Consider the following 27,883-nt stretch of genomic DNA (forward strand, 5'->3'; position numbering starts at 1 on the left):
AATTTCTTTATCTATCTCTTTTTCTATCTGCAGTATCTATCCAAATTAATACTAAGACTCAGAGAGTCTTTCAGGTGTTAACACACACTTCAATCCACAAACAATACTGAGTTCAGAAGGCCCACCTCTCACCTGTAAGTAATAAAAGATACGTCCAGGCACCACAGGCTTCCTGTTAACCAGAGCAAAGGACAGTTTTGTCTGCAGGATCACAGTCGAAGTCTTGATGACATGTTGTCCAAAGCGCAGGGTCGACATGTCTCACTGATGCAGAGGCCTGGAAGACATGCAGAGACAGCTGCTGTCAATAACAAGAGACTGAACAAGGATTCGGAATCATCTACATGAAGCTGGATGCCCTCACTGAAGAATCTTACAGAATTTTTTTATTTGAGGATCCGACTCATCTAATGTTCGCACTGAGAAAGGAGGTATGGATATATCTTTAAGAATGTTTTGAGGGTGTGGACCTGCTTAATCTAATACACCATTTTAACCCAGACCAGGACATGCAGCCTTGCTTCCCCGCTTCCACTCTGTCAGATTGTTGTTCGAATGTCCTTCTATCTCACTCTGACTGTTTTCACCAGACATGTACAACTGGTGGTCATCCAGTATTAATAGAAGAAACAAAAACTCTCACTGTAATGCCTATACCAGCACTTAGGCAAATTAAGAAAAAACAAAAAGTTTTTGTTTTGTTTTTTTTTACTTGCTGATATGGAAAGCTATGACAATGGGTAAATTTATTTATTTAGAGCACATTCTATATCTAAAGTCAATCCAAAGTGCTTTACAGAGTATGCAGGGAAAAGTAGAAGAAATAAGGAAGAAGCAACCTAAAGCAAGTGAAATGAAAAAACAGCAATCAAAGCATCCAAAATCAAAACAAAACAAACACAATAAAACAAATTAACAAATACATCTGATTTAAAAGAAAATCAATTAAAAGTAATGTTTAACATGTAGGTCTTTAGCTTGGATTTGAAGGTACTTAGAGTAGCATAGAAGCAAATGACAGCTTCATCACATTTAGTTTGGACTCTGGGACAGCCAGCCAATCCAGAACCAGTCAACCTGAGAGTTTGAAGGGGGCCAGCACATACAAGACATATCTTGGACCTAAATTGTTCAGTGATTTACACCAATCAGCCATGACATTTTAACCATTGACAGCTTAAGTGAATAACATTGATAATACTTTAAAGTTATTAAAGTTAATGTACTGGAAGCAGAAAAAATGGGAAAGTATAAGGATTTGAGCAATTTTCACGAGGACCAAATTGTGATGGCTAGACAACTGGGTCAGAACATCTCCAACACTGCAGCTCTTGTGGGATGTTCCTGGTCTGCAGTGGATAGGACATACCAAAAGAAGGCCAAGAAAAGAAAACTGGTGAGCCGGTGACAGATGGAGGAGGAAGGCTTACTGCAGCATGTGGGGAGTGAAGGCTGGCCCATCTTGTCCAACCCAATAGAAGAGCTACTGTGACTCACATTGCTGGAAAAGTTCATTCTGGTTCCAACAGAAAGGACTCAGTACACACAGTGCACTGCAGTTTGTTGAGTATGGGGCTGCATATCTGCAGACCAGTCAGGATGCCCATGCTAACCCCTGTCCACTGCCAAAAGCTCCTACAATGGGCATGTGAGTATCAGTACTGGACAATGCAGCAATGGAAGGTGACCTTACTGATCAATCATGTTTTCTTTTCCACCATACACCCATTTTCCAAGCACATCCATTGATGGAAACAGTAGTCCCTGGTGGCAATGGCCTCTTTTGCATGATGATGCACCCTGTCACAGTGGGAAAATGGCTCAAGGATGGTTTGAGGAACACAACAATGAGTTTGAGGTGTTGACTTAGCCTCCAAATTCTCCAGAGCTCAACGCAATTGATTATATGTGGGATGTGCTGGAAAAACAGGTCCGAACCATGGAAACCCCACCTCACAATTTAAAGACTTTGTGGCAAATACCACAGCATACCTTAAGAGGTCTAGTGGAGTCTATGCCTTGGCAGATCAGGGCTGTTTGGGCACCAAAAAGGGGACCTACTCAATATTTGGCAGGATGTACAAATGTTATGGCTGATCAGTGTATGGACAAAAAACAGAATTTTGAAGTTGAATCTGTAAGAAACTTGTAGCCAGTGGAGTGATCTGAGAACTGGAGTTGTATGAGCTTTTTTGCTGTCTGATTGTTGTCTTAGACAGACATGTGAGCAGTTCATTGTAATGGTCCAGCCTCCCAGAGATAAAAGCATGGACAAGTTTCTCTACATCATGTTTAGACATCAAGTCTCTGGTCCTTATCGTTTAAGGTGGCACAAGGCTGGTTTTGTTACTGAACATGACATCTGAAATTTTGCATTTCAAGATTGTCTTACTTGGCACCAGAAGCAAATCAGTTTTTTGCACACATTTAAGTGCAGAAGGTGATTCGGGAAAAAGTTTGGTCATAACAACAAAAACCAACTGTACACTAACCCAAAGCATTTGTATTTGACCACATAGGAATGAGAGTCTATAGTTAACTATCTTACTCCAGAATATGGGGGAAAAAAATTCAGCTGACACAGGAAATGTACTGAGTTATAGCTGTCTGGTGACACAGCTAACAGCTACTCCTAACCACTGTGGTATAATTTTTTTCTGACAAGATATGTGATGTGCAGAAGAAAATGGCATGCAATACTTTGTGATAGTCATGCCGTATTAATTTAAGGAAGTACATTAGTATGACGTAGAAAGAAATGAGTTAATAAGTTAATAAGGATGCAATAGCTATTATGAACTTGTGAACTCTGTCCATGTACCCTCACTGTACCCTCGATGTAAACCTAAGAACACTTGCATAAAACTATTATTTTTAAAAAATACCACAAGCAACACCTAAGACATAATGGTGTCTTGAACTGGTAATAACTAAAAACTGGAAAACCAGAACAAGGAAGGGAAATACTGGTGTAATCTGTCCAAAGAAGATTATTAAATAAAAAGAGGACATACACTAAGGGTGTCGTAATAATTAGGGAATATCTGGGATGGGGAAATGTAATAAGACACAAGGAACGTCACCTGCTAATATATGTTGTGAAATTATCTAATGGTGTCATAAGTTAAGACTAATACAATGTTTAGAGGATGGACAACAGGCGTGGATAAACACTAGCCATTTCAGATCAGAGCTCTTCAGGTGTATCTTGTGTACATGTTGAACAGTTCTCCTGGGGTCAGCTTCAGTGTAGTGAGCCTTTATTAAATGTAGATGCCCAAATGCCCATTACTGCATATTATGCAGCTAATTATACTGATAAGGTTTTTTTCCTATTTGCAAATTTTGCAAATTTGACTCAAGTAGAAATTTCTTCCTTGTGAAAATACAGTTTTTGATAACAAAGCTGCCATATTCATGATGTTACTTCAGTCTGAACATTTTATATTTGTACATCCATACATGATTATGAAGTATATTCTGGTTTTTACACAAGTATTCCAATTTAGAAGTGTACAATGAGTGCATAGTTGGGATGATGAGGTTTCAGTGAGGCACAGTCATATTTTCAAATAATTCTAATACATAATATATTCATATATATATAATGGTTCCACTTGCAGATTTTACAGAAGACTAGACTTTTGCTCTTGGGAGAGGTCTGTGCTGTCCAAGCGCTAGTTTTCCTTTAGCTTTTAGGATTTGCTTTTGATTTGCTTTTGATTTAATGATGCATTACACACCACATTTCTGACCAAAAACTACACTGTCAATATAAGTCACTGTTAGTGTTAACAATGTTAAAGGCAAGGAATGAAAAGTTTGCAGTCACACTTTAGCCTGACTAAATTTCTGGTATGTATCCTTTTTTAATTTGAGCAGTTAAATTTGGAAGCATGAAAGTGTGGCTAATGATGGCCTATTTAAAAGGTAAAAGGCTCAGTATCAGAGCTGCTGAGGGGGACATATATGAACTGTTAAAAACTTCCTGTAATCCAACACCTCGCTTATAAAAAGTAATTATCAATTTCTCAAACAGCCCTCAAGGTTTGACATCCTCATAAATCTCAGTTTTACCAAAATATGACCTTTGTGGTGGAAAATATCAGTCTGTGGAATTAAGAAGATAAATTAAGTTCACGATTTTCCTTTTACTCAGAAAGCAATCGCAGTAGAGTCAAAAAAAGACATTATTGTGTGCCACTGTTTCTCTCATGGTAGCTCTCTACTGTGATGGAGAGCTTACTGGCCCATGTCCAAGATAGAAAGATGATGTCACATTTGACTCCTCTATCAACTGTTACACAACTGTAACGCTGACACATACACATTATATTTCTGTTTCCAACACTCATAAACAAAAATGAGAATAATGATACGCAGCTAATAATGAAAATCTCTTGAAATCAAAAAATATTTGAGCCTCTAAATAATGCAAATTTTGTATCAAAATAAGAATGTGCTTCTAAAATATTGAAGACCATATTCTAGATTGGATTTTTTTTCTTGACAGACATCTATTAGCCAAAGGCCAAAACACACTCAGGAGTGTAGAGTGATCCTTGATAATTACATTCAGAGATTTTCATGCAATTCCTGTTTCAACAAAGAGCTGAGTTCATAGAATGTACTTTGTGTGATACTCTGTATTTGGTTGCATGTATACGGAATGACACTGCAGGCAGCGCACACTGTAACTTTGTGTTTATGGCTGCTCAGTATTACTAACATTTGTTGCACACTTTGATATGCCTAGGTGATCAGTTTTATATGTGTTCAAAATTCCAGTGTGCTGGTGACAGCTGATAAAGGTGTATTCTGATGGCTTTGGATGAAAAATGTCAGAGATTTGAGTTCCAGTCACATGACTCGAGTCTTGAGTGAGACTCTAGTCACAAATTAGACAACTTTAGACATGACAAAATCAAAAAACACTTGCAGTTTAAAATGATTAAACGATTTTTTTTTTTTTTTTAAAAAAATCATCTCACAAACCAATTATTCCCCTTCATTTCTTAAGTCTAAAATTCTTCCTTCCAAGCGCCAAATAAAGTTACGTTTTCAATTTGGTGACTAAAGCTTTGAACGCTGTCTGCCTCACTGGTGGGTAAATGTTTTTACCAACATAAATACATAATAGAAAACTAAGGTCATCTTGTAAACTCTGAAATCTGCATCCCTTTGTATGGCAAAGTGCGTGCTGACAGGGACTTTGCATTCGAGTGCACCTGTAAACTCAAAATGGTCCAAAGGTATTTCAAATGGAAAGGTTTCTATTTTCACTTTTGGTGAACAGCATTTTGACTTGAACTTGAACTTGAAAAATGAAATGAAAACGAACTTGAAAAAAACCCCCCCACAAATAATTAATTAACAATAATAATAATAATAATAATAAATCAATTAATTAATAATTACTGTACAAGAAATCTTGATAATGGCGTTCATATATCCTATTATGGATAAGGGCAGAACCTTACAGTTCTTGGTGATTAATTTCAATTTTCTACTGCTACAGCACAGTTAAATTTGAATAGAACTGTTTTACCTACAACAGCATTTCCACATCCCAACCAAGGGAAGAAATACCCTTGATGATGTTCAACATTCCTGGCAGGTACAAAGCCCTCCTCCATTTGCATATCAGACAATATTCCCCTGCTTTTTGTGCCAACTTATCTAAGCTAGTATAAAGAGTCAAACCATCATTTGAATCTGCTAAAGTGTGGACAGATGAAGCTACAGCAGCTTGAAAGCACAGTTTTGAGTGCACAGATTGGCACATGTTCAGAGATGCTGCCTGAGTGGCAGAGAAAGTGAACATGAGTAAAGCTGAAGGCCTGGTAACATCCCTGACTGAGTACTAAAAATATGTCTATCTGCTAATTTATGTTATTAGGAAAATTTTTAACATATTGTCAAAATTGACACTCACCAGCCTGAATTCAAAACAAACAGATGCACAGAGGATGACTCTTCACCTCAAGTAACAGGCACAACCAAAGAATACAGCCTCTATATGACTCAAACCGTTGAGTCATAGTCCTTCACAATTAATTTTCCCATTAGTTAATGCTCCATGGAACTGTTCATCCAAACTGGGCTAAGTTAACAACATCGAGGTAAGCCAGCCAGCAATAATAAACGACATACATACATACAACAATAACATACAACATACAACAATAAACAGTTTTCATACTTGAAGACTAATAAGATAATAAGATGCATGATACTTTGCAATTTTTTTTACTGGTTTCCAGCAGGTTGCTTTATTTATACTGAAAATGTTCATGCTATCATGACAGTAAATAGCATGGCCACCTATAATAACAAAATGCATTTTTAAGTGAAAGAGAATTTAATGGTGATGAGTATATTCTGATTGTTGAGGAATTCTGATTCATCGGGTTAAAATATTATTCATCCATCCATTTTCTATACCGCTTATCCGTCAGGATCACGGGGGGAGCTGGAGCCTATCACAGCCGACTACGGGCGAGAGGCGGGGTACACACAAAGACAGACAACCACACACTCTCACACTCACACCTAGGGGCAATTTAGAGTAGCCAATTAACCTAATGTGCATGTTTTTGGTATTGTGGGAGGAAGCCGGAGTACCCGGAGAAAACCCACGCAGGCACAGGGAGAACATGCAAACTCCACATAGAAGGGCCCAGACCGGGATTCGAACCTGGAACCCTCTTGCTATGAGGCGACAGTGCTAACCACTGCACTATGTGCCATCCAAAATAATATTCATATTATTGTCAAATAAATTCGAAAAAGTTTTTGAATTTTAATACAAATTTAAAAACCATTGGGCTCAAAGGTTACCTAAAAGTCCTGAAACAATTGCTAAAATAGTGAGGCATGTCTGTCTGAGAAGTGTGAGAGTCGGGCTAGGGAATGACCATTTTACATGATGCCATGACCAATTTAATTAGACCAAATGATGACTGCGAGAGAATGTCCCGGTTTTTAAAATGTGTGCATGACTTACTGTAATGGGGTTAAATTACGCCTAAGCAATTACACAGCTCCATTTCGGTGGGCTGTGTGGTCTCATCCTGGAAGAACAAGAGAGACAGAAGAGGAGGAAGGCTGGAGCCTGAAAATAATCACGGCACTGTGCTACCTCCCTCTTTCCTCCCAAATCTCTCCATCCTCCTAACTGAACTGCTCAGCCACTACAGAGAAAAAGAGAGGGAGAGAAAGTGAGCCATGGTGTGAACAAGAAGGGAGAGGGGCAGGGAAAGATAGGGAGAGGAAGAGAGAGACGGAGAGTGAGAGAAAAGCGAGAGAGAGAGAGAGAGAGAGAGAGAGAGAGAGGGACAGAGGGAGAGAGAAAGGGCCGTGGGTGAATTTGGATTTGGTCTGCGAAGACTCATCCACTCTCTCTCACCAGCTGTCTCTCCTGCATTAGCATTCCAAATGCACTCTGACAATTCCACAATTAAGAACTAGAATGCTGCAATTAGCTCACTGCGTGGAGAGATGACCCACTTACTCTTTACTTTACACAGATTTTATCACCTCCAGTTTGTAAATGCCAACATCCATTTCAGCTACAAAAACTAAACTGATGTCTTCCTTTTACTGAGAATGCTCACACTCACACACAGGCCATAACTCCCTTTGAGGACACCAAGGTCATGTCCCATACGCACACACACACACACGTATGTATACACTGCTTATGGCGTTCCACAACAGTATACACTGGTTATGGCTTTTCATAACAGTGCATTCTGTGCATCTTGCACCCTCCTGTTATATGCTGCATTGTCTCAGGGACATCTTTGCACAGCCTGCACTTGGGGTCCTGTCTGGTATGGTATACCCCTGCCTCTATTGATCTTGTTCTAAGTGCCTGTTCTTGTGCTTCCATGATTTCAATTGATTTTTTCAGGACACATTCTCTTTAGGCATTTGACTATAGCTAACTTCCTTGCAGTCTCCTCATAGTTTCCATTGGCCTGTGGGATCCCAAGGTATTTGCAGCTTTCCTGTACATCTGCAATGTTGCCTTCTGGCTGTTAAATCCCCTCATTTTGATCATTTCTCCTCCCTTTGATACCATCCCACCACATTTATCAAGTCTGAATGGCATCCCAATGCCGTTGCTGTCGATCCTAGAGGTGTGGATGAAGTGCTAGAAGCGAAGCACACCACACAATGGCACCTGGCAGTGGACGGGATATATTCGGCAGCAAGTGACTATTTTGTCATTGAAGTTGACGTGTTGGAAGCAGAAAAAATGGGCAAACATAAGGATTTGAGCAACTTTGACAACGGCCAAACTGTGATTGCTCGACATCCGTGTCAGGGCATCTCCAAAACTGTAGCTCTTGTGGGATGGTCCTGAATCTACAGTGTTAAGGGCCTACCGAACGCGGGCCAAGGAGGGAAAACTGCATCGTGGCAGGGTCAAGGCTCACTGATGCAGTTGGGGATTTGGGCCATGTTGTCTCATCCAAGAGAAAAGCTACCGCAGCTGGAATTGCTGAAAAAGCTGGTTCCAACAGAAGGGTGTCAAAACACACAGAGCGTCACCCTTTGTTGTGTATGGGGCTGTGTAGCCGCAGAGCAATCAGGGTACGCATGTCCGCCGCCAAAAGCACCTACAATGTGTATGTAAGTATCAGAACTGGACCATAAAGCAATGGAAGAAGGTGCCCTGGTCTGATCAATCATGTTTTCCTTTCCATCATGTGGATGGCAAGGTGTGTGTGTGCGTTGGTAAACTGGGTAAAACATGGCACTGGGATGCACTATGGGAAGAAGGCAAGTCGGCAGAATCAGTAAGGCTTAGGTCACTGTTCTGCTCAGAAACCTTGGGTCCTGTCATTCATGTGGATGTTACCTTGAGACGTACCACCCACCTAAACATTGTTGCAGACAAACTGCACCCATTCACGGAAACAGTACTCCATGATGTCAGTGGCCTCTTTCAGCAGGATAATGCACCCTGGCACACTGTAAAAATGGTTCAAGAATGGTTAGAGGAACAGAACAATAAGTTTGGGGCACTGACTTGGACTCCACATTCTCTAGATCTCAATGGTGCTAGATACAACATCAAACCTTCAGAGGTTTAGTGGTTAGTCCATGCCTTCATATGACAGAGCTGTTTTGGGAGCAAAAGGGGGACCTACTAAATATTTGGTGAATCTTCATAATGTTATAACTGATTGGTCTATAACAGGGGTGTCCAAACTACGGCCCGCGGGCCAACTGCGGCCCGTGGCCCATTTTTTATTGGCCCGCAGCAAGTTTTAAAAATATAATTGAATATTGCCCTCAGTTTTCCCCTAAATAAAATGAATAAAAGAAAACTTTTGCCGCGCGTGACCAAAATGGGAGAACCAAAGAAACGCAAGATAGCAAGTGAGTGCAGAAAATGAATATTTCTTCATGGAAGTCAATAGGAAATGTGTCTGTTTGATTTGCCATGAAAGTGTTGCAGTGATGAAAGACTATAATGTACGAAGAAACCAAGCATCAGACCTACACGTCCTACACTGGTGCTGAGCGGGAAGAGAAAGTTAAGCAGATGGCAGCTAGCCTGCTGGCTCAACAGCAGTGCTTTCTCCGTGCTAACAAAATACAAGAAAGTGCGACATTAGCAAGCTACAGGGTAGCTGAACTCATAGCGCGGCACGGGAAACCTTTCTCAGATGGCGACTTTATAAAACAGTGCCTCGTCACAGTCGCAGAAACGATGTGCCCAGAAAAGATGCAGGAATTTAATAACGTGAGCATGTCCAGAAACACAGTTGTGCGGCGAATCGAAGATTTGTCAGCTAACATAGAACACCAAGTGTCACATAAAGCTTGTGCTTTTGACTTTTACTCCATTGCATGTGATGAGAGCACCGATGCTACAGACACCGCGCAGCTGCTGATTTTTCTGCGAAGAGTGGATGATAACTTTCGCGTTACGGAGGAGCTGCTTGATCTGAGGAGTCTAAAGGGCACAACAACGGGAAAGGACATGTTTGAAGCTGTGTCAGATGCAATTGACAAAATGGATCTTAAATGGGACAAACTGTGTGGAGTTACAACGGACGGGGCTCCGGCAATGACAGGCGAGCACAAAGGAGTGGCCTCAATGGTGAGCGCCAAGGTACGGGACAGCGGAGGTGAGGCCGTTAAAATGCACTGCATCATCCACCAAGAAGCCCTCTGTGCCAAGACAGTCCAGCTTGATGATGTGATGAATACAGTTGTGAAAACTGTGAACATAATTCGGGCACGGGGGCTCTATCACAGAGAATTTCAAGCTTTCCTATCTGATGTTGATGCTGAATACGGGGACGTTATTTACCATTGTGATGTGCGCTGGCTCAGCCGCGGCTCCGTGCTGCAGCGGTTTTATTCCATGAGATCGGAAATTGATCAGTTTTTGAAAGAGAAGGACAAGCCTCTCCGTGAACTAAGTGACCCTCTGTGGTTGGCAGACCTGGCATTTCTAGTTGATCTCACTGGTCATCTTAACACACTGAACAAGAGCCTGCAAGGCAAAGACCAGCTTGTGCCGCAGCTTTACGCGCACATGAAAGCATTCGGCGCAAAGCTCCGTCTCTTTGAGACACAACTGCGTAACTTCAATGTTGCGCACTTCCCCACGCTGTCTGAAATTAAGTGTGGTTTTCCAAACGCCAACCTTTCTGCAAAAAAAGAAAAATGTGTGTCTGTGGTCACATCTCTTAAGACAGAATTCAGTCAGCGTTTCCAAGATTTCTCTGCCATTGAGAAAGAAATCAAGCTGTTCTCAACTCCCTTCCTGATGGATGCAGAAGAAGTGGAAGAGAGTCTGCAATTGGAGCTTATTGAAATGCAGTGTGATGACTCTCTGAAGAATCAGCATCTGCTGCTCTCCCTCCCCGACTTCTACCAGCGCTTGGAAACGATCGAGTTTCCTCTGATGCGCCGTCACGCAAAAAGGATGATGAGTCTGTTCGGCTCAACATACATTTGTGAGCAAACGTTTTCTCTGTTAACTCTGAACAAAAGCAGACTGAGAACCAAAATGACCGACAGCCACCTCCGTGATGTCCTTCACATCTCAACCACCAAACTCACTCCTGACCTGCCAGCCATGCTTCGGTCTAAAGCGCAGCATCACTGCTCCCACTACGTGCAACGCTGTTCCTATTAAAGGTGAGCTAAAATATATCATACAGTATTCATGTGTTCACAAGCTCAATTATTTAATTACTTCAGACAATTTAAGTTGATAACATTTTTCTAGCAAATGTTAGTTTGTGTCAACAACTTTAATAACTTATTAATAAAACCTCAATAACTGCATCTTATTTTCACCCTTTATACAGGGCTATGAAGAGGAGTCACCATCCTGACTAAGAAGCAATCTAAGGCTGCTGCAAATGAGCTGACAATCCTTTTTGAAACAAATAAAATAAAATAAATGAAAATTCATTAATGGAAAGTGATGTAGGTTTTTTTTTCCTTTAAGCATATTCAGTTATCAAGCATAGTCTACCTAAATTTGATGGATTTTGTCAAATTCAATGCACTGACTATACACTAGAGGTGACGTGATAAACCTAATCTCTAGTGAGTGGCCCAGCCTTTCATATATTTTTCTGCATGTGGCCCTCCATGAAAAAAGTTTGGACACCCCTGGTCTATAAAAAAAGGTGTGAAATTTGGTTGACCTGTGATATTTATACTCCAAAAAATAAGTTGCAGCATACTACAGACAGGGTTCTTATACAAAGCTGTAAATCCAATTCAAGGCCTTCGAAGTACTTTTTCAGGCACTCATTTTTATTTTGAAGTACAATATTGTTTTCTCTACAACCAGCCATCTGTTGCTATGGATTGTAGATCATCAATCAAATGCAGGTTTAAAGATTACCAATAAAAGATATAAACCGCTCAAAAGCTGACTGGAGATTTAAAGGTATACTACGCAGAATTTCCCTAAAAAATGCATAAACCCACACTAAAATAATTCTTCTCAATCACCACTTATGACACGTTAGAAGTCTGTAAGGGTGTATTTATCAACAGGCACAGTGCTCTCTGCCCGTATTTCCTTACTTTCTTATTATTTAGCTATATTTATGCCATTTTTATGTGTCAGCCTTTGGACTATGCTGTGCAGACCCCAGTTAATATGGCATGCAGGGAGTGAGATTGGAGTTCATTGAAAACATAGTAACCAGATTACATCTCTGTCTCTGCCTGCTTTCTCTCTCTGTCACTGAAGTGTAAAGAGCTGCAGATCTGTGTGGGGCTTTTTTTGACCAAAGGTGAAGCTAAGCTGTCTACAGACACAGACACACACAGACAATAAGAAAATGTCTTATTTCACTGATTGACTGAGTAAGCAGCCATGAAGCATTACACCCTTTTCATGCCTATTTACAGCACACTGTGTGTATCTCACACTGATGGTCAAAGGGACACCCATGGCCACCCCCCAACAAGACCACCTTATGGACAAGACAAACAAAAACACACACAGAATTCGTCCTGATCAGGGGCTAAAGCTTGTGCTCTCTCTCCCTCTAGCCTGGACTATTCAGTGCACAAGACTACCTCTATTAATCAGCCATTTTCACTACCATCAAACAATACCTGGCCCTCTACACCATAGCTGACGTTTAAAATGTACTTTTTACCCCCAGCTGTCTGTGATGATCCATTATGGGTAAATGTTTTGCCTCTGCACCATGCTGGGGTAAGCAGTTTCACCACTCCTCAAGGCAGTGGAGATGGTCCAATCAAACATCTGTGCCAATAAAACACTGGAAATTTTGCTATAATCAACTTTGGTATCAGTGAGTTCCTTTAGAACTGTAGCTGTGCAGGACATTCTGACATTATTCACTTGCTGTGCTGATTCTAAACCATCAATATCTGGTCAATACAGTGCTTGTGAGATTGGAGCCAGGTGCTCAGAGCCACTGACTTCTAGTGTCATCGTGTGAAAGAGGTGTAAAAATGGAGATGCAATTCTTTCACTTTTGAGAGAGAATCTTTGTTCTAGTTGCTGTAGTTCTGACGTCATCTAGGTGTTTGGCAGAGGGAAGAAAAGTTCTCATCAAATAATCACTTTCCCACAGACCTTTATGTCTTGCATGAAATCAAACACCACTGATCTGTTCCTAAAACTAACTACATAGTTTTAGCACCTAAACCTAACCAAACTACCATTTCTTATGAATCACATGTTAGAGAAGCTTTGTGGAAGGAATGCTTTGCATGTGGGCCACAGGTAAAAAAAAGGGTACTCTGTGCAACTGCATGAGATATGAGGGGTACAGGGCTTTATGTGTTGGCCACAGATAAAGGGGCGTCTGTATAAGACACAAGAGGCACTGACAAACTATCTGACCGCCTGGGATGAGAATGTGTTAGGGTGCAAACAGGTCTGACTGATTTAAAGCATAGTTCAATGTTCCCCTTTTGTGATCCTAATTCAGTTCAGCCCATGAGCACAATGCTTAAAAATGAATTCCTCAGAAATTAAAAATACGACAAGAACTAAAGAAAGTGCTTTGAAGCTTTGCTTTGCATGTTTTCCCTCCCAGCCTCCTTTCTGAAAACTTCATCGAAACACCGGACCATGTCTTCAGAGTATTAGGGTTTACAATAAAAATGTAAATTTCCCAAAACTTCAAATGTGTCCAAGCACAACCATGTGTGCTTTTTTAAAATCTACTTTTGGTGGTTGCAACAGTTGGTATCAAATATAGTTCAGAGCAAGAAGAAAGAATAATTTTTTGTTTGTTGTAGTTGGTGTTCACATAATCTTAGTTTTGCCTTTTGAGCAAGATTTTAGAAGAAGCACAGGGGCACTTTTTCTGTGTTTCCTACTCAGGTTTTTTGATGTGCAAGCTGAAAATGTGCCTAACAACATGTGGATAGAAAAGTGCTTATTGTTCTACAAAAAATGGATCTCTACTCCTTTGTTTAAACTACACAAAGATGTTTAGTCTCCTGTAGCCCATCATTTTGGTTTATGACCTACTAACCCTGTTCTCTCAACCTCATGTTAGGTAGAAAACTGTTTTCAGTGGAAAGTTCTGACAAACAAACAGTCACAAGCTAGTGAAACATAGGAGTATTTAAGCAGCTAAAGAGATACATTTTGCTCTTATATGCTCATATATTTTGCTTTACAGGAATTGGGAGCGCAAACTAGAACTAAAAGCAGAGTGAATACTGAATTAAGATTCATCTGAATGTTAATGTTGCTCTTTGTCAGCTGAATGTATTTGACAAAAGGGAACTGTTTGCTTAGAATCTCACCATGTTAACTCACTGTTAACTTATATCTATTGCCTCCAGGTGTCCTAAAAATGGATCAGTGCAATTGGAACATGAAATGAATGAAACATGTTGTGTCACATGTTGAATGTTATGTGATATATCATGTGACTTTTGGGGGGGCAGCCATGGCCTCAAGGTTCGAGATGTGGCTTGTGACCGGAGGGTCACCGGTTCAATTCCACCCTGGACTGGCAGGAAAAAATTGGGTGTGGTGGAGTGATTGATCAATTGTCCCCACACCCTCCCCCCGCCCCATTAGTCGGCTGATGTACCCACGAGCAAGGCACTTAACCCCCCCAATTGCTCCCCGGTTGCATGACATGGCAGCCCACTGCTCCTGTGTGTTTCACTGCATGTTGCATGTGTGTGTGTTTCAATCAGAGATGGTTTGAATGCAGAGAAAGAATTTCGGTGTATGTAAACAATATACTGACAAAATAAAGTTTGAAGTGATTGCATTCTATTGTATCCTCTGACTTTCCTGCATTGGGATAGCCCTTTGCTTCTGCTGCTGTCACGTACCACAACCACTGTTCGACTGAATCCTGTGTGTGCGCTTAGCTGCTCTGACTTCACACACCGAGGGCAACCTCAATTACATGTATGGCTGGTGTAAATGGCAGCCACCCACAGCTCTAATCTCAAATTGCTTTCACAGCATAGATTCCCTGAACCCATAAGCTCAACTTCAGCCCCTTAAATAATGAATACACAGACATATGAACAGACGCAAATGGATAGATAAACACACTATAGATATTTCTCACCTTAAATATCAGAAAGGTAACAGACAATAGAGGGCCACTATATACTATCTGTACTTTAGATAGTAACAAAGTATGTGTGTCAGGGGAAACAAAGGTAAATGTCATTTATTCCAATTATGTTGATTATTGAGCCAAAAACAATATTAAATTGAGAGTACAAATACATTTTGGAAAGCTTCAATTACTAAATCAGGAGCAAGAATTAAAAAGAAACAAAAAAACATTAAAATTTTAAATTAAGTAAAGTTTTCTCTTTCTCTCTTTCTCCATGGCACCTCCCATATTCTATAGTGCTGTGTGTACAGTATTAACCTATTTACTTTTAGTGAACTAACCCAAGATATTTTGATGGAACGCGCTCTTTATTGATTTTCCACAGAAAAATGACCAATGACAATAGTTTGATGCTCAGTAAATCGACCAGAATATTTAATCAGTCATACTTGTATTATGCAAAAGCCTTAGTACCTCTGGCCACACACCCCATAGTGGCCCATAAAACAATGCTTCTAAGACTCCAATGATCTCTTTTTAAAATGAAAAACAATGACTTTGCCATTTATATCCTTAAATCTAGTTTAAATGTGTTTGTCTTGATGCTTGTGCTACAGAAATGGTCTTTGTATCCAAAATAATAAGAGCTTGTCTGGGGAAACATGAAATAGTTAAAAAAAAGGTTTTTGTTTGTACCAAGGTGGACAACATGAGAGTTCCTCAAAAGAGAAGTGAAGCTTAGTTAAGATAAGTGTGGTTTTAATTAGTTATTTGATGTTATAAAAAGGGGTGAAACGTCATGATTGACCGCTCAGTGCAGTCTGCGATTGGTTCAGGCAGGTGTATGGGCGGAAATTCGAGCCTACACATTCCTGGGTTTCCAATGAAGTCATTAGATGGTAGCACTCATATCTGGGGTATTCTGGCTTTACTTTAGGATAGTAGTAGGAAATGGAGACATGTTGTTTTTATGTCAATGCTTAATACACTGTAATCCTAATAAAGACAAATTTTTTAACATGGTCGTACAATGAATGACTGCAGTCTTCAAGACACTGTTGAAGAAGACCAGTCACAGCAGGGTTCAGGGTAGCAGCCAATCAGGTAGAGGTCAGCTCTTGTTTGGTATTGATAAGACATTAAACAATCCATTGCAATCCAGTAAGAGCTTGTTAGACCACAGCTTTGGCCTGTTTGCAAAAGATCACACTTACTACCTGAGGTCAATGTAAAATCAATTAAGAGTAAATAAATCCTCATCATTTCACCTGTCTACCATGTGAGGTAGCTGAGTGTCTGTTTAGATAATGAAAGGCTGACCACTGAAAGGGGATTTAATCACATCTGCACAAATTTGATTTAGCCAAGAAAGAGGACAGACCTCCTATCTGCAATCTCTTCATTTCTCTGGGAAGGAAATAACCGATGAAGCTGTCTGGTAGCAGGGTATTCTGAGGAGTAAGAGAAACTTGCAGAGATAGAGAGTAGCATAACCTGCCTTGTAATTAAAGGATTACATCTACAACAACATCTTTGCAATGTAGCTTGCTCATGTATATCATACACAACACAAATGGGCCTCTTGTGGTGAAAAGGAAATCTTATTTAGATTCAATTTTCTGATGGGAGGTCTAGAGTGAACAGTATATCACTGAGGCACACTTATCAAGTCTTGCAGCAAGAATAAGTATTATACGCAGAAAGAGATAGGGAGATATCTGGGGACTAATAAAAGGAGTTTAAGGGTAATGTGATCAAACAAGTGCAGTGATTGGAAAAAAAAACTCTCATGTAATGAGGAAGACATGGACCTATAGATGCAAACAAAAACCAAGACAATTCTTTCTTATTTCAACCATGAAATAATTTCCATTCTGTTGTGACTAATAGGGTAAAAGGTTCAGCTTTCTTTCCAATCCAGATATTTAACTCTACTTTCATTTCATGTGTGCCTAGATTCACTAATTAAAATTAATAGGTAATTTTACTGAGCAGGACACAGGAGTTGCTGGAGTATCCCTGTCTCAATCGATTAGTTAGTTTGTGTTATTGTGAGACAGTGAGAAAGTGAAAACTGAAAATAGATAATTTATTCAAAAGAATTTCAGAGCTGAATGAAATTATATTTAAACTGAAAAATACTTCCTACACATATTTTTAACCCCAGTACGATGTTGTATTTTTATTTTATTTTAATTTATTTATTTATTTTCAAAACTGAAATTTCAGCTTTCAGGTTCAAATGTTCTTTTCAAACTTCCGAGAAGCTTGAAGACAGATTTTTACAACCCTTTGTTTGAATGAGCACCAAAACCTCGTTCTTCACACCTCGGTTTGAGGTTTAGTTTAAATTCAAACTCTGACCCAGATGCAGCCCTTGTCCGAAAAGAAACTGTTAATACTCAATCCACGGATTCCATGGAGGACAAGCTGCGGGCTGAACTACAGGCATCCCAAGCATGGGAAGCTACCTTACATTGGGAGCTTGAGGGTGCTCGGCAGACAGTTCAAGCCGCACCCACTGATCTGAGGACAGTTAGTCAAGAGGCGGCAGCCCCTACTGAGATGTCCGACTTGATCATACTTGACCAGTACACACCTGCACTGCTCCACATAGCTATGGGGGTGTCTCATAAACAAGAAGGGCCCCATATCTCCCCTTTTTAAAAACCTTTTAGTAGGATTGGGATCACTTTGATCCAAAAACTCTGGATTATACTGATCCCATCAGAAGGGTGGATTCAGTGTGGACAAAATATAATGAAACTTTAAAATTGTATCAAATAACACTATATTTGGATCATGCAGTATAGCCTACAAGATATACTATTTATTCATAAGGTTTTAATTTTATTTGTTCATCCATCAGGCTACAGTGATTAGTATTCAGCCTTTCAGTATAGGCCTACAGCAAAGTAGAAAGAGTTTGGCATCATAAAATAATCCCCCAAACAGCTGTCAATATTGACCACAAATAATATATTTCATTCTATCATTAATTAATCTGTATTTATCACAATCAAATATATTTTTGTTTTGTTTTTAGATTAATTTTTAGTGATGCATGCAATGATAAAACAGAATAACAAAGCAATGGCAATGGCATCACTGGTTTTTGAAATCCAAAACAAATCCAAATTACAAATAGTGTCTAACTATTGTGTCCCTTGTTACACATCCCGTTTGCTCGTTCTGGCAGAATGCAGGAGTCTATAGTTCTACATTGTGATTTCCTATCCTATTTGAGTGCTGGTTAGTGAGTGATTTGATGATCCTGAAAAGTTTCTATCTGGATCAGATTGATCCAATTCGATGTTGCTTTGAAAAACCAGCTCAAAAGTAAAATGGATTACGTGATCATGGATAGCAAAAAAAAAAAATAATAATAATAAAAAAAAAATTCCGATCAATCTTATCCGGATTAAACCTTTTGAAAAACCGGGCCCTGGATCTATCCCATGCGTCTGCCCATGAGAAAGTCCGCTTGATCTGGAAGGCCACCTTCAGAAGCGTTCATGTCTTCATGGAGACTGTGCCACCGGAAACCAGAGATCGCTACTCAGTGCTCTGCCAGGCCCTGCGGGAGGAGTACTACCACTACACCAACCAAGCTTCCGCCACTCTTGGCACTTTTGCTATTACGCAGAAGAAACTTGAACTGCTCAGAAAGTATTACAGACGCCTGGTCATCACCTGGCGGCCCACATCCAGTCTGCCAAAGCTGGTAGTGGGGGCTGGAAAGATATGACAGAGATGAGGGTCCAGTGGGGGGAGAGTCCTACCAGAAATTAGGTGTAGAGTGGGCAGAAATCACTTCATCAAACCTGTTAAAAAACAGCTTTAACTTATTGGCTTCATTCAGGTCTCCTTTCATCACCTGGTCAATCTTTTTTCCATGGCTGTGGTGATGGCTCTCATACCACTCCACAACTCTCCCATGTTGTTCTGAGCAAGTGTATTCTCCAGCGTCCTCCTGTAATGTTCTTTGCCTTTGCCAATCTCCTCCTTGTCACTGCTTCTGAAGGCAGCCTTCCTTCTGTTCAGCAGTGCCTTGAAGTCCTTAGTGACCCAAGGTTTGGCATTGGCACAGCAGTGTACAGTCTTAGTGAGAATTATATTGTGTGTGCAAAAATTAACATAGTCAATTTATGACATAGTTAAGTCTATTTATATAGACATCGGCTAACAAAAATAACATAAAGTTACATTAATTTTCGAAGAGAGTACAAATGCTAATCAATTACAGGTTAATTAGGCCTAAATGAAAGGGTTTTTGTCGCTCTACCGGCAAGTTAAAAACTTGTGGCCTAAATGTAAAAAATAAAAGAGAATGAAATAACCAAGCTTGATTGGGTGCTCCCTTTTGGCAACCGGGACACCAAGGAAACCCTGGGGTACCTCTCACTGTCACGACAACGGTTGCTCTTGCCCAATGAGGGACCAGAGTTTGAATTTAAACTAAGCCTTACATCTAGGTATGAAGAGTAAGGTTTTGGCGCTCATTCAAACAAAGGGTCATATAACCCTGGCTTCAGGTCACTGGCGACATACTGTTGTTAATCTCAGGACATGGCCTGAAATCCCAACAGTCGCTACATCTCTCTTAATCAGTACCAGGAAGAGTTTAGATGTCATCTCACATTCATATTAAATTTGTTCAGCAAAGACATGAGACAAACGTGAAACTTTGAAATTTTGATGTTTTATATATCTGCTGTCCCTGCTTGCTGTCCTTTTGACATGAATTTCAGAATCACATATGCATACACAGCCCACATAAAAACATATATCAAAATTGGATTGGATACAGCACACATCAAACAGCCTGGCGTTTTGGGTGGACTGACAATCATAAGAGAATCGGCATGTTGACATTGATATGTCTGATATGAGCTTTGTACTACACTCTGCGTCAAACAGAATAGAAATGTCGGTTGAATTAATTGGTAAGTTCCGTGTTGAAGGGGAACTCAGAACTCCTGCCACAGTCCTAACATGCCCACTCTGTAACATCTGGCTGTAAACAAATACATTGGACATGAAATACATTATCGCAAATATTACTGGGGAAGCCCTCCCCAGGGATGTTTGAAAGATCCTATTTAGCTGCGTACATGAATCAGTTCCACTTTGGAGGACTGCCAGCAATGAACACATTCCATAATAATAGCTTATTTGAGGATTTCCAGTTTGGTTTTAGAACTCCCTACAGCAAAGACAGCACTGGTCAGAAACTGTCCAAATATGCTTGAGGTGTGGAGGTTGCTATAAGAGAAACTGTATTTAGTGGAGTATTACTGCCAATTCTCCTCTGATGTTCACAATCTTATCAATGAAGAAAGTTAAGAAATCATCACTGCTGAGAGTCGGGAGAGATGCATGGCTCAACAGCACTATGGTTTTTGTTTCAGCCTGGCTACGGCATTAAAGAGGAATCTAGGATTGTTCTTGTTCCTTTCTATTAATGCAGAGTAATACGCCCTTCTGGTGCTGCGAAGTTATTTTTCATAAATTAATAAACTATTTCTTCAGGTTTGACGGTCTTCTACACATTGGCTGGAATGTGATTTTCTTTCCAGCTGTCTAGTTTTCTGTTTCAAGATGTGTAGATTTGAATTGTAGTGGGAGCTACTCTCTTCTGATTAATGACCTTCTTTTCCCTTTATATATCTATATGTTTTATTTATATATACTCTCTGCTGCTAGTTATATACTTATATACACTGCAATTACTCTTCAACGGTGAACTTACTATATCTACAAAAAACAAAACAATAATGCAGCATTACTGTAAATTTGAAAGATAATGGGACACTCCTGTACCAATCTCCTATGACACACTCTGACAACAGCTCCAGCCCATCACCTTCACCTGTTCCACCACTGACTCTCCATAGTTTCCCACTCCAGAGATCATCTCCCCCTCCAACACACAGTCTTTCACCATCTTGGAAAGAGACGTCAGCAGACTTTGTAAGAGACAGAGCCCCCACAAAGCACCTGGGGTGGACTCCGTTTTTTCATCCTCCTTGAAGTGCTGTGCCAATCAGCTGTCTCCAGAATTCATGGACATCTTTAACACATCAATGGAGACATGCCACATGCCAGCCTGGTTCAAGATCTCCACTATAATCCCTGTCCCCAAAAAACCAAGACCACAGGACTTAATGTTTACATTCTCGTCGCCCTGACCTCTATGGTCATGGAGTCTTTTAAGTGCCTTGTTTTGTCCCACCTCAAGACCCTCTCATACCCCTTCATGGATCCCCTGCAGTTCACCTACAGAGCCTACAGGTCTGCAGACAGTGCTGTGAATATGGCCCTCCACTTTATCTTCCAGCACCTAGACTATCTAAGAACTTACAGTAGGATCCTATTTCCATGCATTAGCTCTTCAGTCTTTCAACACAATCATCCTGGCTGTGCTATAGAACAAGCTTTCTCAGCTGAATGTACCAAGACTCCACCTGCAGACTTCCTGTCTGACAGGAAGCAGCACGTGAGGCTGGGAAACTCACCTCTTACCCCTGGGTATGGACTCTTTGAGCCACTCCCCTCTGATAGGAGGCTGTAATCCATCAAAACCAAAACCTCACGCCACAAGAACAGTTTCTTCCCTCTGCAGCCAGCCTCATGAACAAGGCACAGCCACACACACAGCACCCCATACACAGACTATCTCTCCAGTAAAGACATTTCATTACATGTTACATTACATGTAACATTCTTTTGCATTCTAAAGGACAAGTTGTTTACATCGGCTCCAACATGTTGGATGTTGAGCGTCGGTGCTTAGCCATTTTCAGATCTCTCCAGAGATGCTGAATGGGATTCAAGTCTGGGCTCTGGCTGGGCCACTCTGACCAGTCTGCGACTTCACAACCCCATGCACAAAAAACTGTGGTGCACTGTGTGTTCTGACATCTTTCTGCCATAACCAGGAAGAGGTTTTTCAGCTAAAATGGCTAATGGCTAAATGGCTATAATGGCCCTTTTATTGGATCAGACAATACGGGGCAGCTTTCTCTCCCCACATCCAACAGTGAGCTTTGAAAATTAAAGTCAAAGTCACTAAAATCTTTGCGTTTGGCCATTTTTTTCTGCTTCCTACATATCAACTTCAGTGATAAAATGTTCACTTGCTGCCTAATATGTACCACCCACTGCCAGGTGCCACTGAAACAAGATAATCAAAGTTGTTCACTTCAACTGTCAGTTTCAGTCATAATGTTGTGGCTGATCAGTGTATTTGCACTAAATGCCATTATTTAGTGCATTAATCTTCTGAATAAGATTTGCCTATAACAGCTGGTCTTATGTACTTGTAGATGTGACTCAAAAGATTGCTTTCTGAATGATCTTAGCTGAAAGACCAGAGCATGTATATTATACTTAAACACTAACAGTGTTTCATTACCCACAGATAGGTCTGCAAAGTTTAAGTGGGTGGTGGTGTGTCAAAGAACATCCACATGATTACTCACCTAAGTTTCCCTATAAACATTCCATTCTAAACAGATGATTAACAGGCGACGTGGAGTGGGGTATACCCTGGACTGGTCACCAGACAATCACAGGGCTGACACCAAAGACAATTGTGGTATAATTTTCTGACAGTGTGTGTGATGTGCTAAATGTAGCATGCAATGCCTTGTGACAACTTGAAGTAGTCGTGCTGTATTGGGATTTAAGAAAGCAAAATTAAGAAGGTACAGCAGTGAAAGAACTTGTGCGCTCTCTGTCTATGTAACCTCACTATAACTTCTGTGTAAATAAAAAAATATCACAAGCAAAAGCCAAGAAATAATGGTGTCTGATGTCCTCACTAATAACTTAGGCTAAATTGGAAAATGGGCCTGAGAAAGAGAAATATTGGTGTAATTTGTCTTTAAAATTATTAAAAATAAAAGTGAAAAACCCCAAAAATGACCTAGAAATTGAGGAACAATTAAACAGAATGTGAAATAGGACATATGGAATGCCCCTAGCTAACTAGTTGCAGCCCACAGCTCCTGTGTGTTTCACTGCATGTAATTTGCTGGGTGTTGCATGTGTGTTCAACTAAGGATGGGTTAAATGCAGAAGACAAATTCAGTGTGTATATGTAAAAATATATATACTGCCAATAAAGCGATTCTTCTTTTTAAAAAACTCAGGTTGGAAAAATACCTAATGGTGTAATGAGTGAAGACTGATGTAGTGCTTAGGGGATGGACAATAGACATGGATAAGTTCAAATCCCAAAAGTACAAAAGCAAAAGACGCCAGCCATTCTAGTCAAAGCCCTTCATGTGTACCTAATGTGCATATTGAACTATTCTCCTTTTTTGTCAATATTAAAGACTTGCTGCTCAAACTTCTGACTCTTGTCGAAGATTTTGTTAAAGAAGAAGATTTTCTTGAACAATTGAACACTGCTAAAACTTTTTTGAGTTTTTGTTCTATGTGGCCAGGAGCCTCGGCTCTAAGACACCACAGAATCACACACACTTGCACACTCATATTTAGGGGCAATGTAGAGTTGCCAGTTGGCCTAATGTACATGTTTTTGCGGCTGTGGGAGGAAGCTGAAGTACCCAGACAAAACCCATGCAGGCACAGAGAGAATGCAAACTCCACACAGAAGGATCCAGACCTGGAACCCTCTTGCTGTTAGGTGACAGTGCTGCTAACCACAGCACTACAGTTTCGCCCTAATGGTCAGTTTTAGTTTTTAATTCATGCTTTGTTGTCACACCTTATGTTTAGGTTATGCTTTGTCTTTTGGTTTTTAGTCCATGTGCCTTGTTTCATGTTTATCTTGTCATGTGTTTCCATCTATTAGGTTCTAAGTTTTTGTCATGTCCTGTTTTTGTATTGAAAGCGTCACTTCCCATGTGTGTCCCTTTCTTATGTAGCTTTGCTTTGGTTTATCATGATTGCTTTCTTCTCCCTTAATGTGCTTCACCTGTCTCTCGTTATGTTGTTTATTTAGTGCTCGTCTTCCCCGTCACTCTTTGTCAGGTTGTTGTTTTGTCTTCATGTTCTGGAATTGCTTGCCATGCCATGACTTTTTTGCCACAGTTTCTTGTTGATCCTTGTGCCACAGTATGTGCCTGTTTTGAGTTCTTTCGATTTGGATTAAAGACTATTGTTTTGGACCTTGGACTGTTTTGGACAGCCCTTGTTGACTCTGCATTGGGGTTCAGCTCTCTGCATCAGCCATACCCTCCTTGACATTTGTGAAAAAAGGGAATAATTTTATGTACCCCAAAACAATGATTATTTATTAGATGAATTGCGCCTCTATCTAAAAAGAATATAACTAGAAGAAGCTCTGCTCCATGCTACACCCAGGAAACACGCAAGTTAAAGCAAATATCACGACACATAGAAAAGAAATGGCTTTCAACAAAAAAGGATGAATTCTATCAGGCCTGGCAAGATAGTCTAAAAACATGCAAGGCAGCACTCTGTACAGCCAGAGCCAATTATTACTCATCACTCATAGAAGAAAATAAGAACTGCCCCAGGTTTCTATTCAGCACTGTAACCAGGCTGACCCAGAGTCATAACTCTATTGAGAAATCCATTCCTCCACATCTCAGTAGCAGTGATTTCATGAACTTCTTTAATGAAAAAATTGTAACCATTAGAGATAACATTCAAGACCTCCTAGCATCACCTACCACAAATTTGTCTGTCAATGCAGCCGCATTAGAGATAACCACTAAGTCAGATACATACCTGGACTCATTTCTTCCTATCAACCATCAACAATTGGCTTCTATCGTTTCCTCCTCTAAATCAACAACCTGTCTCTTAGATCCTATTCCTACTGGGTTACTTAAGGAAGTGTTCCCTTTACTTGGAACCTCCTTACTAGACATTATTAATTTGTCCCTGGCATCAGGCTATGTCCCACAGAGGTTTAAAGTTCCTGTAATCAAACCTGGGCTAAAAAAGCCCACTCTTGATCCAGGAGTTTTAGCAAGCTATAGGCCTATCTCCAACCTGGTCTTCACTTCAAAAATTTTGGAGAAAGTCATCGCCAGTAAGCTGTGCGACTATCTCCATAATAACGACCTATTCGAAGTCTTTCAGTCAGGTTTTAGGGAACATCACAGCACAGAGATCGCACTAGTAAAAGTCACCAACGACCTGTTAATTGGCCTCTGACCAGGGCTGTGTTTCAGTACTTGTCTTTCTGGACCTGTGCTGCATTTGATACTGTTGACCACCAGATTCTTTTACAGAGACTAGAAAATCAAATTGGTATAAATGGAACTGCTTTAAGCTGGTTCAAGTCCTATCTATCAGACAGACATCACTTTGTACATGTAAATCACAATTCGTCCATGCACACTAAGGTTAGCCATGGTGTTGAACAAGGTTCTGTGCTTGGCCTGATCCTATTCACAATCTATATGCTCCCACTAGGCAATGTGATAAGAAAGCACTCTATAAATTTTCACTGTTATGCTGACGACATCCAACTGTATTTATCAATGAAGCCAGATGAAAGCACTCAGCGAACACAACTTACAACTGTAATCTTGTGTTGCAGATATTAAGTCCTGGATGACCCACAACTTTCTTCTGTTGAACTCAGACAAAACTGAGGTTCTACTAGTTGGTCCAAAACTCTTTAGACAATCTTAAGCTAATGATATAGCTTTTCATAATGGACTAGCTCCTGCCTCTAGCACCATTGCAAAGAACCTGGGTGTTAGCTTTGATCAGGACTTGCCTTTCAACACTCACATAAAGCAAATTTCGAGGACTGCATATTTCCACCTTCATAACATTGCAAAAATCAGGCATGTCCTTTCCTTAGATGCTGCTGAGAAGCTCATTCATACTTTTGTTACCTCTAGGCTGGATTACTGTAACTCTCTTTTGTCAGGATGTCCTAAAAAGTCCCTCAGGACAGCAGCTCATTCAGAACTCTGCAGCTCGTGTACTGACTAAAACTAAGAGGCGTGACCACATTTCACCTGTGCTGGCCTCTCTACATTGGCTTCCAGTAGAATTTTAAGATTCTCCTCCTAACCTACAAAGCCGTGCATGGTCTGGCACCATCATATTTCACTGATCTCATTGAATCGTATTAGCCCTCTAGGGTGCTGCGTTCCTTAGATTCAGACTTACTGGTAATACCATGAATCTCTAAATATGGAGCCAGGGCCTTCAGTTATCAAGCTCCTCTTCTGTGGAAACAGTTACCAGCCTCAGTTTGGACGGCAGACATCCTATGTTTAAGAGTAGATTTAAAACCCTCCTTTTGACGAAGCCTATAGTTAGACCAACCCCTAGTTATGCTGCTATAGGTTTAGATTGCCCTCTATGGCCCTGCCTACTGCACTGATAGTGCTGCTGGATCCAGAACCCTCTCCATGGCCCTGCCTGGATCCTGCTGCTCCTGCTCTGCATTGTTCTCTCTATCCTCCCTGTCTCTCTCTCTCTCTCTCTCCTTTTTCTCTCCATCTCCCTATCTCTCCTCTCGCCCCTCTCCCTCCCAGGCGGTCACAGCAGAAGGCCGTCTATACTGAGTCTGGTTCTGCTTGAGGTTTCTGCCTGTTAAAAGGAAGTTTTTCCTCGCCACTGTTGCGTGGGGTTTTGCCCTGGGACCTGTTTTTCTCTGATTCTCTTCTTTTTGGTTGTTTTTTCTTTTTTTTGTTTACACACCTGTAAAGTGTCTTGAGATAACTGTGTTATGAATTGGCACTTTAAATAAAACTGAATTGAAATTGAATTGAATGGATAACTATAAAGGATAATGGTATTAAAACCATACAAGTACAGATGGGTAAACTAGGTGCATTATACATATACAGAATGTTTGAGCAAATATATAAATAAATGCCTGTTGGGTTTTTTTTTTTTTTTTTTTTGGGTTTGTTTTTTTGACTTACCATATTCAATAGACATGAGCTAATGCAATATAATCTCAGTGTATTCACACACTAAGCTACTGTCAAGAAGCAATATTGGGTTTTGATATTATCTTTTTCAGGGCTCTTAGTGTACCGTTACCTTTGCTACCTCATTGCAGCAGAGAGACAACTTAGTGTCATGACTGTAAGGGAATTCTTTTTACTTGTCACTCTTTTCTCCTTTTAGATGAAAGGATTATAAGGGAATTATTTTTATTTCTCTCTCTTTCTCCTTTTAGAGTAAAGGCTTACTTGGGTCATGCCGACACCCTGGCATCTCTTCCAGGGACAGCTGGAGAGTTGGCTGATACCAAGGCCTTGACAACAGTAAATGACTGGACACTCACTGTGCAAATCTTGACTGTTCTGTCCTGTTTTGGTGATTTCATCGGTGGAGTAGATGCTCAGCCCCTTCCTTATTGTCCATTTTGGTTTTTTTGGTTTTTTTCGGAAGGCGGCTATAATTATTTTGAGCACTCTCTCACAATTGTATAAAAGACTACTTTTGGAATATCTCAGAACTGGTCAGAACTGGGTGCCATCACATGCAGCATTTCGCACTGATGACTCCTGATTCTTCTTAGGCTCAAGTTCAATAAATTTTTGCAGCACAAGATTTCTACACTACTGCAATACTGTGATTTTCTCCCAAATGGTGACCACAAGAGCATCTGTTGCAAATGGAAAAGAAATTTAAGCGCAAATACACAAACACAAATAAATATGCCTATGGAAAAATACAAAGAGTGGGTGAGAGGTGGACACAAACACTGACTGTATATGTCAAGCAATGACGGCATGTCTTAGCCTCCTCTGCCAGCCTTGCCTATGTTAATACTTTTTTCCATGTTCTAGAAGCATTTTTGAATTTCTAATTCACTAATGCAAAGACTC

General features: G+C 40.4%; 2 protein-coding genes and 1 pseudogene across 7 annotated transcripts in view; 2 read left to right on the top strand and 1 right to left on the bottom strand.

Moving 5' to 3' along the window:
• fhit (fragile histidine triad diadenosine triphosphatase) overlaps nt 1–27,883 on the bottom strand; it is a 232,453-nt gene that overhangs the window by 141,988 nt on the left and 62,582 nt on the right. For all 6 annotated transcript variants that reach the window (XM_046379966.1, XM_046379948.1, XM_046379956.1 and 3 more), the window contains exon 4: nt 153–277. In XM_046379966.1, the coding sequence (XP_046235922.1) occupies nt 153–258 (106 nt within the window). In that variant the 5' untranslated portion in view covers nt 259–277. The remainder of the gene's footprint in view (nt 1–152; nt 278–27,883) is intronic.
• On the top strand, nt 9,488–11,030 carry LOC124057116 (general transcription factor II-I repeat domain-containing protein 2). Its single transcript, XM_046385252.1, has 2 exons — nt 9,488–10,940; nt 11,026–11,030. The coding sequence occupies exons 1-2, from the start codon at nt 9,488–9,490 to the stop codon at nt 11,028–11,030; spliced, it is 1,458 nt and encodes a 485-aa protein (XP_046241208.1).
• Nucleotides 25,478–27,297, top strand: LOC124057117 (annotated as a pseudogene).

This window comes from Scatophagus argus, chromosome 3 (genome assembly GCF_020382885.2).
Source record: "Scatophagus argus isolate fScaArg1 chromosome 3, fScaArg1.pri, whole genome shotgun sequence".
Classification (NCBI taxonomy): domain Eukaryota; kingdom Metazoa; phylum Chordata; class Actinopteri; family Scatophagidae; genus Scatophagus; species Scatophagus argus.